This window comes from Syzygium oleosum, unplaced genomic scaffold (genome assembly GCF_021117445.2).
Source record: "Syzygium oleosum isolate NSW1041296 unplaced genomic scaffold, Sole_v2.1 Sole_v2.10, whole genome shotgun sequence".
NCBI lineage: Eukaryota > Viridiplantae > Streptophyta > Magnoliopsida > Myrtales > Myrtaceae > Syzygium > Syzygium oleosum.
In genome coordinates this window covers 8,136,057-8,149,802 of record NW_026607494.1, presented here as the reverse complement: position 1 = coordinate 8,149,802, position 13,746 = coordinate 8,136,057, and the positions used below count along the sequence as shown (strand labels likewise).

At 38.7% G+C, this 13,746-nt stretch overlaps 2 protein-coding genes across 3 annotated transcripts; both read left to right on the top strand.

Moving 5' to 3' along the window:
• Positions 1 to 100: 100 nt before the first annotated feature.
• LOC115685764 (protein trichome birefringence-like 43) lies at positions 101 to 3,535 on the top strand. Its single transcript, XM_030610876.2, has 5 exons — positions 101 to 378; positions 2,009 to 2,180; positions 2,290 to 2,465; positions 2,871 to 3,029; positions 3,115 to 3,535. The coding sequence occupies exons 1-5, from the start codon at positions 101 to 103 to the stop codon at positions 3,419 to 3,421; spliced, it is 1,092 nt and encodes a 363-aa protein (XP_030466736.2). The 3' UTR covers positions 3,422 to 3,535.
• Positions 3,536 to 4,301: 766 nt separating this feature from the next.
• LOC115685822 (actin-related protein 2/3 complex subunit 1B-like) lies at positions 4,302 to 13,001 on the top strand. 2 transcript variants are annotated; one of them, XM_030610944.2, is made up of 15 exons: positions 4,305 to 4,676; positions 6,173 to 6,258; positions 7,022 to 7,098; positions 7,205 to 7,299; positions 7,960 to 8,029; positions 8,617 to 8,686; positions 9,763 to 9,836; positions 9,945 to 9,987; positions 10,747 to 10,828; positions 11,295 to 11,383; positions 11,484 to 11,569; positions 11,756 to 11,819; positions 12,261 to 12,367; positions 12,638 to 12,696; positions 12,807 to 13,001. In XM_030610944.2, the coding sequence occupies exons 1-15, from the start codon at positions 4,607 to 4,609 to the stop codon at positions 12,869 to 12,871; spliced, it is 1,137 nt and encodes a 378-aa protein (XP_030466804.1). In that variant the 5' UTR covers positions 4,305 to 4,606; the 3' UTR covers positions 12,872 to 13,001. The 2 variants fall into 2 exon arrangements, with proteins under 2 accessions (XP_056171387.1, XP_030466804.1); XM_056315412.1 differs by lacking the exon at positions 12,261 to 12,367 and having other exon boundaries at positions 4,302 to 4,676.
• Positions 13,002 to 13,746: the final 745 nt, after the last annotated feature.

Here is a 13,746-nt window from a genome sequence, read left to right as displayed (position 1 = left end):
ATTTCAAGTCCCAACCAACCCATCTCTCTCTCTCTCTCTCTCTCTCTCTCGCTCTCTCTCTCTCTCTCTCTCTCTCTCTCTCTCTCTCTCTCTCTCTCTCATGGGTGTCTTTGGAGGTGCAATATTCGTGGTCATTTTTCTACTTGTGAGTGACCAAGTGGTTACAGCGCTAGGACGTACTAAGGGAAAGAGAGAAGATACTGTCAAGACCGGTTCCGCCTTCGCGGGAAAGTGGGTCTATGACAGTTCATACCCTCTCTATAACTCATCGCAGTGTCCTTTCCTAGAGAAGCAGTTCAACTGCCTCGAGAATGACAGGCTCGACAAAGGTTACCTCAAGTACCGATGGAAGCCCGTCGGTGACTGCGACTTGCCAAGGTACGTTTTCTTTCTATCTCTCTCTGCGCGCGCTCCGCAACACTCTGCTTCAGACCCAACTTGGCTAAGACCAGGTGAATGTTGGTGATGTCTTTGGTTTCGTTGTTCTTGTCTGGAGTCGATGATGATCCTGGTTTTGGAGGTGCATAATGGAGATGCTGTTGCAGGGATTGGAACTTCTTCACAACTTGAAAGTAACCTACGTATATTCCAGTATTGTCATGAGGAATAGATAGCATAGGTTTTGCATCCATGTTCTTCTATCAAGCGCTACCGATATAAAAAGACCTTAGCCAAGCTGATGTCAAATGGTACGTTGATAACCGCACTCTCCAAAGCCACTATCTTATTATCTTCTAAGCTATAAGCCACATTCTTCAAACCCTCACCCGGAATAAGATTTCCATTTCTGATCCTCGATTCAAAATTCATAGCGATCGAGTCCATCTGATTTGAAGTTTCATGTAAGATGCAATACAAATCGAAAGGAACATCTCCATGAGACTACATATACGCGCATAATTAGCCATCGGTAAGCCATAGTCTTTGGAAAGAGATTGAGGTAGCTATGGATTGCTACCTATTTGATTGTGATATACATTTCGCATCACATGAAGTCTCGAAGTCACTTAATGTTGTCGCTTCCAAATAAGCATGGTCCTATAAATCTTGTGCTCATTTCCTAAATAGTTCTTGGACATTTTTAGAAGGGAAAATGACATAAATGATTCCTGAACTTAGGCCAAATATGCAATGTATCCTTAAAGTTTATGTTTTTAATGTGGTCATTTAACTTTAACTAAATGTGCAATATCGTCCATGAACTTTTAATTTGCTCAACATGGTCTCTGGACTTTAGTACTGTTCAATTTGATCCATGGATTATAAGAAAATGTTCATTATTGTTCTTCTATTAATTCAAGTTCAAAGACAACGTTGAACATTTTCATATAGTCCAAGCACTAATTTGAGCATGTACCAAAAGTTTAAGAGTCATATTGAACAAATTAAAAATTTAGAAACGACATTATACATTGGACTAAAGTAGTTCAAGGATCGCATTGCACATTAGACTAAAGTTCAGAGATTATTTGCGTCATTTTCCCTCTTTAGAAGGAACTTGTCATCATGGGAAGTATTCTATGCGTGCAAAAGATTAATACGAAGAAAAGAAAGCCAAAACGGCCAATATTGAATCCACCAATCATTGAGTGTCTTTCTTTCCCTCTTGCGGTTAAAGAAACAAATTCAAATCATAGGTTGCAATTCTTTACATATGGGAAATGTAATTGTGAAGTTGCTTTCATCTTGTCCTTAAGCAATATTTTTTTTGAAAGTGCATCTTTTCTCTTATGATCTTTAATCATACAAATTTTCGATATACAAAATTAAGCGTCTTGATTCTTAAAAGGTTTAGTGTTGGATCAATGTAGAACAAAAAAGGAGACTAAATGAAATTAAAGTAAAAAAGAAAAGTAAAGGGTTTGGATATGGAGTCCGGTATTGGGTCTCGACGGATAAGAGAAGCACTAATCAATGCTCGATGAATCGATTCGATAGTGCACTAGGACTCCGATTTATGCACCATAACATATCGTCTCTCCTGATTCATTAAAGTTGCTTGGTTTAGGTTCGACGGCCGGCACTTCTTGTCGAGATTGAGAGGGAAGAGGCTGATGTTTGTGGGGGACTCGCTGAGCTTGAATCAATGGCAATCCCTCACTTGCATGGTGCACGCCGCAGTGCCTGAGGCCATATACACTTTGACAAAAATTGCTGGGCTTTCCAACATCTCATTCCCAGTCAGACCTCTTCACTTGCTCTTTGCTCTTTGCTCTTTTACTCTTCAACTCGAAAAGTCAATCTTAAAGTGATGAGATTAATGGCTCATCAACTGAGATACATGTGCAGGGATACGGAGTGGAGCTGATGTTCTTCCGAGACGCGTTCCTGGTGGACATTGTGAGCACCAGCACCGGGCGAGCTCTCAGGCTCGACTCTCTCAAGAGCGCCAAGATTTGGGAGGGCGTCGATGTGTTGGTATTCAACTCGTGGCACTGGTGGCTTCATGTCGGGTGGAAACAACCGTGAGTCTCGATCGGTCTTGGCAAGCATTGCATAGACTTGGAATTTGGATTAAGTCAATCGCATTCGTATGAAATCTCACTAAAGAGCACAAGTTCTTTTATAGTTTCTGCGCCATAATGACTTCTATCTAGAGGTGATCAATGCACGGGCTCAAGCCAGGTCGGGCAAAATCTGGTGACCACAACATTTTTATTAAGGGTATCACTCTTAGGAGCCGCAAAATCTGCGTGCGTGATTTATGCAGAAACCTTCCGTACTTGTTTGAGTCGTGCTCAACGATACGAAGTAAAGTTGTTCTTCCAAATCAACGTGACTCCTATCTATCTATCTTTTTTTTTGTTTTTGTTTATCGAAGGTTCTTATATATTTTTGTTTTTTTTTATTTTTATGTTGAGGTAATTCAGATGGGATTATATGCAAGTAGGGAATAAGACATATGAAGACATGGATCGTTTGGTGGCCTACAATATGGCGTTGAACACTTGGGCCAAATGGGTGGACTCCAGTGTCGACCCATCAAAAACTACAATCTTCTATCAAGGAGTTTCCCCGGACCATGCAAAGTAAGAATTTTGAGTTCAAGAATATATCGTTTTCTATTTTGTTAATCTAACCCGTGATTTATCAAATACTATTCAAATCAAGCAGTGCAAGCGACTGGGGTCAACCGAAGGCCAATGCCTGTCTCAACCAGACGCGTCCGCTTGCCGTGTCAAGATACCCAGCCGGCCCGGACCTGGCGGAGTTGGTGGCGGAGGAAGTGATAAGGTCGATGACGTACCCGATCCGTCTACTCAACATCTCGTATCTCTCGCAGCTCCGAGTAGATGGACATCCATCGGTGTATGGCTTGGGAGGACACATGAACATGGATTGCAGCCACTGGTGCCTTCCTGGAGTTCCTGATACTTGGAATTTGTTCCTTTACCAGTCCCTAGTAGCTCACAACTTTTGAATCTGGACATTGCTAGAATAAGTGAATATTTCAAATTCAGCTTTTTATTCCATCATAGAAAATTGGGCTATTAGGGAAAGAAAAATCCCTTTTTGTGGGCGGTTTATATTTTTTTTTATCCTTTTTTGAGTTTATATAAAAAGGAAGCTAGAGTTATAAGCATATAATTTGGCTATATTGCAAGTTGTAATTGAGAAATTAAACATGTGACCGATATTTATAACCTCAATAAAAATTTGTCGTGTCACTTCAAAATCACTTTTGTAACACAATTGTCAACGTTTCGCGCATTGTTCTTTTTGTTTAAGCTAGTTTTAATCAAATCGACCCTACATGACGTATCTTTTGCAAACTAACTTTTGCGAACATTATGTGGAATAATAGATCAAATAAAGATTTCTATTTTGGATTAATACCACAAAAAACCTTAAATTTGTACATTTATGGCAAATTTACCCCAAACTAATTTTTTGACCATCAATAACTCCACACTGGTACACTTGTGATAAATTTACCCTCCGTTAGTTTCCGTTAAATTTTATCGTCAAATTACTGAGTTTAATGACATGTACCAGTTGATGAGTCTACCAGTTTGGGATTTTACCCTTCCATTTGTCACAAATTTATCAATTTATGATTTTTCGTTGTATTAATTTAATTTTACTAAAGATAAATTTGTTATAAGTGTATCAATTTAAAATTTTTGATGATCAAAAAATTAATTTATGATAAATTTATCACGAATATACTAATTTGAAAATTTTTATAATTAAAAAATTAATTCAAGTAAATTTATCAGTCAATTTAAAGTTTTTCGTGATATTAAACTTTCGTAATAAACCATTGAAAAATATGGACAAAGGTAAAAATGGTGCGTCAGGTGGGGCGTATCGTCTTCTTCGTCTGGCCGAGCCGAGCACTAGCCCCATGCGATTTAGCCGCGGAGCTTTTACTTCGAGCTGAAGAATTCCCCTTTTTCTTCACCACAAATTCCGAGCTGAAGCTTGTTCGATCGAAGCGCTTCTGCAGTTTTCGGATCTCGCACTGGTTCGCGATCCGATAGCGTGAATCGAAAGTGAAGGATCGGGATCGGGATCGGGATCGGAGCGGAGGAATTCTCCGGCGACATTTGGAGGGATCGCCGATTCCCGGTTGATCCGAGAGGGAGGAGAGAGGAGGCGGAGAATGGCGGCGGTCGCGGTCCACCAGTTCGCCCCGTGCATCACCTGCCACGCCTGGAGTCCCGACCGCTCTAGTAAATCCCCGCTGCTATTGCCTCGATTTGATTTCGTTTGCGGGTGTTTTGATTGCTTCGGAACTGGCCGCATGGTGCTTAGGACGCTGTGGAATTAGACGGGTTCTTCGTCGCTGCTTTATTCTGTTATTGCAACTCGATATCTGCACACACACGATAAAAAAGGGCACCTTGGTGAGTTGATAGGCTGCTTGAGGAAGAGCGATCGAACTTATCTTAAGCCTTTTGCGTATGGTAGTGATGATCGATGTAACAGAGGGCAATGTGCGCATTTCGGAGAGTACGAATCTCTATATCATTCAGTGTGCATCATGGAATCGTAGTCCTTGTATTCATCGACTGTTACGGGGCGAAAAGGGGAATGCGAACTTGGGTTTTTTGAAGGCGGTTCTAACAAGTGACAATTAATAAATTGCACTGTGAGAAGTTAGGTTAAAGCTAAGCATTCTAACAGCTACAGATAGATAAAATGCAATTTGAACGGCAGTCTGACTTCTAACAGCTGATGAGGAGATCCATCTTAGATAGATAAATACTGGGCCATGAAATGTCCCGCTAATTGCTTAACCACGAAAGATGCTTTTCGCAGTCTGAATGGGTGGCCAAAGGCAATGGTGTTTGTGCCAGGTGGTGAAGTATGAGGGGAGTAAATTTTGAAGAAGAATAGGTACAGCGGAAGGATGACATTTAATTTGATTTTGCATCCTAAGATCCATCATAACTTCCTATCCTTAATCTGCTTAGAGCAGATGAAATGCGAATAGCAGCTTTTCATGATTCTAGTGAGATGTGTAATCACTTTGTAATTAGTAAAAGTTATCATTGCTTTTTATGCTAATTATTGCCCTTTTTGTGGTAATTGCTACTTTGTCGTCAACTAGGTGTTTCATGCAGGGTAGTAATAGTTAACGCTTCTAATTGCCTTACTTATACTAATAATTGCTTTTTTAAAAAACAAAACTGTTCTGGCTAAATCTAAATAAAGTTCATCAACCTAGAAAGTATATATGCCTTGATCGATGTTGTCAATGGTTGACAAGCTTCCTGACTGTAGACAAATCTCGCATTAGTTTTTCTCTGTCAGTACCTTGACTTAGTGTATTCTTGCTATCCTACGTTACTCTTTCTAGTTGATGATCTTGTCGAATTAGAATGTTTTTCAAGCAATCTTTATGGATTTTTCCACATAGATTCCTACTTGTTTTATCTGTCTTTTGCACGATTGCGCCTTTTCAATTTGAGATCAAGCCCATACCTTTCACAGTCTCTTTTTAAACCAGAAATTTGTTTCGTGTCAACAGATGTTGTTCATTCTCATCATGTCATCAAGCATGCATAACTACTTCTTGTGATTCTTCTGATTTTGGATTTTCCGTTTGTCTGGTTCTACTGTAATTTCTTAGAACTATAAAATCTCTTAATATGCTCCTTCCTCTATAGTCTTTGTTTATCAGTAGATTGTATTAATGATAACTATATGATCTGCTGTCTTGTAGTGGTTGCATTCTGTCCGAACAACAGTGAAGTTCACATTTACAAACTTTCAGAAGACAAGTGGGAGCAAGCTCATACTCTCCAAAAGGTCATTATTACAGTACTTCATCCTTAAAGAGTAATTGACTTTGAATTCAAATGACTGAAACACGAGGATGACAAATGTACTATACATTTTTTATGATGAGCACAGAAATAAAAGCCATAAACTATTTTTACCAAAAGATAAGTAAAACCGCATACATGTTGAGTTCTCTGATTTCTTGTCTTCAGCTCAGTAATTCTCCTGCCATGTTTGTCTAGTCCAAAACTAAAGAATAAGGACCAGAAGACACCCTATTTTTGCTTTTTCCCTTTTCTACTGCTTGTCTCTTCTATTGTTCCTTTCTCTCTCCAGTTTATGGTATTGATGACTTCTTTCTCCACAATGTCAACTGTCATTTCTAAACAGCGATTTGATGACCACGTATGACCCGCAAGCTGGAGTTCCAACTTAAGCTCCACATTATCTTCTTCCCCTTTGGATTTCAAGGAAATGAACTGATGAATGATGATGCACCTTTGAAATTTGATGTTGCTTGTTTTATCTTGCTAACAAAGCTCATCTCATCGACTAACAGATTTCCAACATTTTAATGAAAGATTCTAGCATGCACCTTACTGTTGTTTCATTGTCTTAAACATGTAATAAGTACATGCTGATGGTTTATTTTGTTCTTTATCTACGCTCGAGAATTTAATTTTGCATTTACATAACAAGATAAAATGACTAAAGTCTATGCTATGCGAATCGGTAGTTTAAATGATCAAGTTTGTTCTTGGTGCTAACAATGGGGGATGTATTGTCACAGCATGACCAAATTGTTTCTGGAATAGACTGGAGCGGTGGGTCAAACAGAATAGTAACAGTGTCCCATGATCGAAACTCGTGAGTACCTGTTTTATTTGTAAAATCACCTGATTGGAACCACCTTGTGTTCCTTCTCCCTTCTGCATATTTTCAAGTATCTGATGCAGTTTTTGTTCTTGTGTAGATATGTATGGAATTATGAAGGATCAGAGTGGGTACCTACCTTAGTTATCCTCAGGCTAAACCGAGCTGCACTTTGCGTTCAATGGAGTCCAAAGGGTATGCAGAATCATTGAGTTTGAAGACAGGATTCGATGTTGAATGTCGCCTGTCAAAAACTTCTTAGAATATTTACATAGTATAGAAGAAGAATAAAATTCTGTTGAAATTGCTAGAAGAATTTTGTTTGGTCAATTGTTCTTAAGTGTCATGTGAGCTGTTAGACTCCAGGGAGCCATTTTACAAATTTGAAGTACCAATATGGTTCCGCATGAATTACAATTCCTCTAATAGGTTTATTCTTCATGTTTCATAATATAGTTGAACAGTTGCATCTAGTTTTATCTTACATCTTCTGACCTTGTAGATAGCTGGTTATGGTTATTTTTTCCTCTATAAGTAAAGAGAAATTCACTTTGAGGCATCAAGGGGGTGCCAACCTATACATAAAAAGAGCTCAAAGCCAAAAGAGAGCTCATTTACCAGACTAATGAGTTAATTATGATCTCTGATTGTACTTCAAATTTGACCTCTCTCCTATCTTTCCAACTCTATAACGGTCCTTCTAATGCTCTCTCCCCCCTTCCTTTCCTCCTCCTTCACATGCTAGAGATATTTTCATTATGGACTGCTATTTTATTCTGCTTGATTTCCTCTTGTCGTATGGACTGAGTACGAGGAGCTAATAAATACTCTTGTTGTTTCTGCTTTTCCCTGCAGAAAACAAATTTGCTGTTGGAAGTGGGGCGAAGACAGTGTGCATTTGCTACTATGAGCAAGAAAATAACTGGTATTAGCTTCTATTTTGGGGTTTTCCTCTTCGTGGTTCTCTCTTCTTTTTTTTGACATTCTTGTGGTGGTTTGGACATGTATTCTCCTGATGTGTTTTTCATTAAGTCATCACTGACTGATCAAGGATTTATGGGTGATATGTTTTCCAAACTCGGGTGACAAGTTGGTTGTGTTCACTGCATTTGAACTCATTCTATTAAGGTGAAAGCTTTTAAATTTGGGTATGCGCATTGGCCAAAAATTGTCTGCTTGACGTTGATCTAGGCCGTTTCTCAGTATGTGATACTCATGGATGAGCCTTATGTAGTTGTGGAAGCACATATAAATGGCAAAACAGGGAAGTTATGGGGGAGGACCTTGAAGAGGAACAAATAGTATTCTGGCAGGGTTGATGCTGTTGTACTGACTCATTTCTTCAGTAGAGTTTGGAGAGCCAGCTCCAACGGAGACTTTGGCAGCAGCGCTGTTGCTACATATATGAATCAAATGAGATGGTTACATATCAAAGAGACAGGACATTAATCCACTTAGTTTCTAATTTCGGTAGCTCTTCAGGAGCAGTTATTAATATATGCTCTGTTATAGGTGGGTCAGTAAACTCATCAGGAAAAGACACAATTCATCGGTAACAAATGTTGCTTGGCATCCTAACAATGTGAGTATGTCCTCTTTCTCACATTTTTGTGGTGTTTGGCGCTTGCAACCAACCTTTATATCTTTTTACTGGTTGCATCTGTGAATGCCTTTGTTATATGCAGCCATGCCTTCTGCTTTACAATTTATTCGTGTTGCTGTTAGTTACTCTATTTGTTTGAGTTAGAGTTCATTTATATTTTAGGGCAGAATATGATCTTATTCTCTATATACCTGCATATGAAAGCTGTTAAGAAAGGTAATCAGTTTCAGCAGGAAATAGTTTTAAAAGGCGCAGTGCAGTACTGGAGAAATAGACATGAAGACAGTAAACTTGAAACGGTTCACTAGTTATGTTTGTTATTCCCTGAATGAGGATTTTGTATGACACGACATAAGTCTGAGAATAGGCTATGTGATATAAGACGGGAAAAAGAGTTGATGACCGTTCAATCAGTCATTGATTTAGGCATATGCATTTTCTTGACGTAATTGATATAGTCAAATGTTATTGAAAAGAGTTTGAGATAAGATTTGAGATTCAAAGCAGGAGAAGGGGATAAAGATGTACATGCTGACTCTTCCTTCCTTTTTAATATCTAGGGCTGGCATTCCTTGAAGTTGATACCTTTGTGTATTGGGTGGTCTCATCTGCTGATGAATGATTATGATGATGTTAAAAGATTTATTTGGTCTATATTACATTTTGGTCAGTCCTAAATAAGAAAAAGAGATGGCTTTAAATGTGGATCCATGCTTGCGAGGTCAAAAAATATTTCCATGATGTCAACCAGTCAAAAGTATTTACTTTTATCATCTAGAAGATGTTTTTAGTCATTGAAAGAAATATAATCTGTTCTTCTAAACATTATGTGCTGCATCAGACAATAAAAAACGCTGTTCAGGTATTGCCATTCGAGATTACTTCATATGCAGTTGGCAATTATTTCTGTATGTTCTTTCTTTAGCATTTTGACTTTTCATCATGTGAACACATGACCCATCCATCTGCTGTTGAGCAGTTTCACTACATTGGGTCACCTTACCCAAAAGCAACCGTTACTTTGTCCAAGTGTTACTGAAGGCTTCTCATTGCAGATTCTTCTTGCCACAACATCAACAGATGGAAAATGTCGTGTATTTTCAACTTTTATTAAAGGTGTTGATATAAGGTAGCTGTACCACCTAGCCAGTCCATCATTAAATATGTTTGTTGCTGATCAAGCACACGTTGAATCTTAAATTTTAGTATATGTGTCTGTTCAATGAATATGATCCAGGGATTCCAAAGCAGGGTCTTCATCTGACTCGAAATTTGGGGAGGTAAATTTTTATTATCCTTATTGATTATGCGAACTTGCTAAGTTAACAATGTTAATTGAGTTATACTCTTTTATCCTATAAATTAGGTTTGCAGCACCTTTTTTTGGGTGCATCATTGAATAGCTGGAAAATGAAATTCAGTACACTTTTTGTGATGGATTAGTTTAAAAATGGTAAAAGCTTTTATTTGGTGTGCATCTGAAATAGTGACTGCCTGCTACATTTGGACTATGAAGTGGTATCTTTGCTGAAGAAACTCATTCATTCATTTTCAAGTTCTGGCAACCACGAAGCTTTAATGTTACTGTCTCATGTTAGTCAAATGATGTGACTTAATTCTCATTGCTCTGACATTAACGTTGCATGTAAATGTTCTCATGTGTTATCCTCTATTGGTGAGAAATGTCTTTGCTTTTATGGAGTTGATACTTTTGTTTTCTACAAATGCAAGCGCATAGCTTACAAAACTACATTGGCGTCTAGCTAAGAACATATGCACAAGTATGTGGATGTTTGTTGGCCTCTGGATTAATTCTATCCCGAAATGGAGATGGTGCTTACTTCATACAGTTTGAATAGAGAGTACATGAAATAGTTGTCATTTTTTTTTTCCGTAAGTGATATCATGAGTATCATCTTTTTTTCTTCGCAAAACAATGTCGTTCCAGAACTGAGAGGCTTGTGTGTGTAGTTTATGTATACAGTTCTATTTTTGTTTGATGCCGCATATCAAAATAATTTCTTATCCTGTTGAAACAGGAAATTCTTCAACTGGACCTCTCATTCTCCTGGGCATTTGGTGTAAAGTGGTCACCCAGCGGCAATACCTTAGCTTATGTCGGTGAGTGATTTGTTTTTTTCTCAGTTTGTTTGATTCTCCTGTTATTATTTCAGGATTGAGTTTTGTAAATATGAAGTCTTCCATCATGTGCCTGTCTGAGATGTGAAAGTATATTAAGGTCCTCTCTATTGCATTTGCATAACATTTTCTATTATTAAAGTCACATGCTCTGCATTACATTAGCTCGCATATAGTGTGTTTGAGTGAGGACAGTAGCCATTCTATTCCTGGCGTATTCCCAATGAAATACTTATTCCATTGTTTGGGACGATTTCCAACCAGCTATAGTTACTTCAAATGACCCAACCATCCTATTTGGTGAATCAAACGAGTGGTTACTATTCCTTATAATACGATATTTACTATTTTTGCAGCCAGCAATTGTCTGTTTATACGTAGAGTTTGGGCAAACACGTATACTTTCTAACCGATGAGCCATTTTTAATCCCTTTGGTGGAATTTACAGGTCATAGTTCTATGATTTATTTCGTGGATGATGTTGGTCCTTCCCCATTGGCACAGAACGTTGCATTCCGCGATTTGCCCCTCCGTGATGTGGGTCAGCATCCTTCTTGTTTTATCTTGTTTCACATCTGAACTTTATTAGATTTTTAGCCAGCATCCGAAGCAGATAAATAATGTGCCGTTTTTGTAGGTGCTATTCATATCTGAGAAAACCGTCATTGGTGTGGGATTTGACTGCAACCCAATGTTATTTGCAGCAGATGAAAGTGGCATGTGGTATGTGAAGTTTCAGATTTATTTTCACTTTTGTTTATCTTCTAAAGATGGAAGACTTCTCCCTATCCCCTTCCCCAACCCTTCTCTTTCAAAATCTTTCTTCACAGCGAGTTTGCATCTGTCTAATGGAAGTCAACAGATCTGTTTCTAATGACTGAATTAAAAGTAAATTATCTTTCTTTCCAGGAGCTTTGTCAGATTCCTTGGGGAGAGGAAGACATCATCTACTGGTCCCAAGTATGGTTCGCAGGTATAGTCACTTTTAAGTTTTGCCCCTCTTTTGCTAGAGCATTTGGTCTTCATGGAAAGTGGTCATCAACTCGTTACTCAGCATCCTACTGCTACAAGTTGCTTATGACAATCAAAATGAATTGACCGAGGTGGACAATATTGACCAACTTGCCTGCAACTTGAAGATATGACAATCTTTCACCAAAAATGAGAAAGGAAAATCACCTGGATTGGTACAACTGAGACTAGTTTACGAACGACATGCATGAGGCACAAAGAGTGTTGCATGTTGGCAACAGGGTGGTCTAAAAATTATTCTAATCCATGATAGATGTACACACAAATGTAATTGTTTAGCAAATTTTATGCCTCCTAGGGGCTTCTAGAATATTCAGCACTAACATAAGCAAAAGTTGTCCTGTCTTGTTGAGATGACTTACCATCATCCTGTTTTTGACAGTTTTCTGAAGCATTTGGGAAACTGTATGGCCAGTCAAAGTATGGTATGAACAATGATGCCGTCGACAATTCAAGACAGCGTGGAGGGGTTCACGAGAACTGCATAACGTATCTATCAACATGATAACAATCTCTTCTTCCTTTTTACATTATAAAGATGATAATTATCTTACAGCTGTTTTTTTTTTTGTGCTTATTGGACTGCACATGCCCGTTGATGTATATTACCATGAACTCTTTTCCAATTTTATTTTTTTTTTCATTTAGTGTTTCCAAACATGAGTCTGGTAGATGGTGTGGAGTAGGAGAGTTGATGAGTTAGGATGCCAATATGATGGGATGAATGACTTACGCAAGATTAATTTTATGTTTCTGCAGTTGTATTCTGCCACTTGGGGAGGCCGGGAGTTCGACCATAACACGCTTCAGCACTTCAGGTTGGCAAACAAACACACTTCTATCTTATGTTTCTTAATGCTTGAAGTTGGACATCTTTTCGAATTTTTTCTTCAAGAGGCCGCCTGATTTTCCAATCCCCAAATGACAGGATTGGATGGTAAAGTGGTGATTTGGGACCTGGAGAGTCAACCAGACCTATTAGAATATCTATAGGAAACTTTCTTTCCTCTGTAGCTGTGAGCGAGAATGTCGATTCTGTGATGATGTATCGCGATGCTCTTTGTACATGGATATGATCCACAATAATAATATCAGCCTAACAGTTTGTGCTGTAGCTTTTCAATTTCCTCCTGATGGTTCTTGAAAATGAACCCCGCTCTCTCTCTTTCTCTCTCTCTCTCTTCTCCCTTTTTGGGTTGCCGGAGTTTGCTAAATAGATTGGGATCTTCTCAATTGCGTTGCTCCCTTTACCTTGTTGAGATCGTGGTACATATATCACTTGAAAGAGCATCAGTGTTGAAACTACAGATTGGCCTCCCTGTTTGGGGTCACTTCACCAACAGGAAGTCGCACGACCTCGTCCAATCACACGCAACGACTATGAAGGTTGGGGATGCGATGTCTCCTCCGGGCTGATTTTGCTGTGTGCGAGCTCACGTCTCCCATACCGCGGTCCTACCAAATCTTAGGTACTTTCTGTTAGGGCTGATCTCTACTCCAATTACCAGATCGTAAAGCGATTTTCGGTTGATGATTAATGCGCATGGTTTGAATTAAGGAATTTTAACGGGGGAGATAATTCGCAGGAAGGATATGTATGTTAGGCTGGTTATGACTACAACTATTCCTAGTAAGTTGTATCTTCAAGTAGACGCAAACTCCCATTGTAAATTGCAACCCGTGAACCTAAAATTTGAGAATACAATGTCCCTGAAAACCAAAAGAAAAACGAAATCGTTTCAAATAAAAAGAGAGAGAGAAGTTCAGTACTATGACGTATGAGGTCAGCGATGAGCATGAAGTTTGGATCTTTCAATTCTAAAGATAGCACGTGTGGGAGAGTCAGAATTTCTCAACCAATATCACAC

Coding starts and splice junctions, on each gene's coding strand:
- LOC115685764 (XM_030610876.2), top strand. CDS start 101: ATGGGTGTCTTTGGAGGTGCAATATTCGTGGTCATTTTTCTACTTGTG. Junction 379..2,008: donor GGTGACTGCGACTTGCCAAG/GTACGTTTTCTT, acceptor TGCTTGGTTTAG/GTTCGACGGCCGGCACTTCT. Junction 2,181..2,289: donor TTTCCAACATCTCATTCCCA/GTCAGACCTCTT, acceptor ATACATGTGCAG/GGATACGGAGTGGAGCTGAT.
- LOC115685822 (XM_030610944.2), top strand. CDS start 4,607: ATGGCGGCGGTCGCGGTCCACCAGTTCGCCCCGTGCATCACCTGCCAC. Junction 9,837..9,944: donor ATTAAAGGTGTTGATATAAG/GTAGCTGTACCA, acceptor AATATGATCCAG/GGATTCCAAAGCAGGGTCTT. Junction 11,570..11,755: donor GCAGATGAAAGTGGCATGTG/GTATGTGAAGTT, acceptor CTTTCTTTCCAG/GAGCTTTGTCAGATTCCTTG.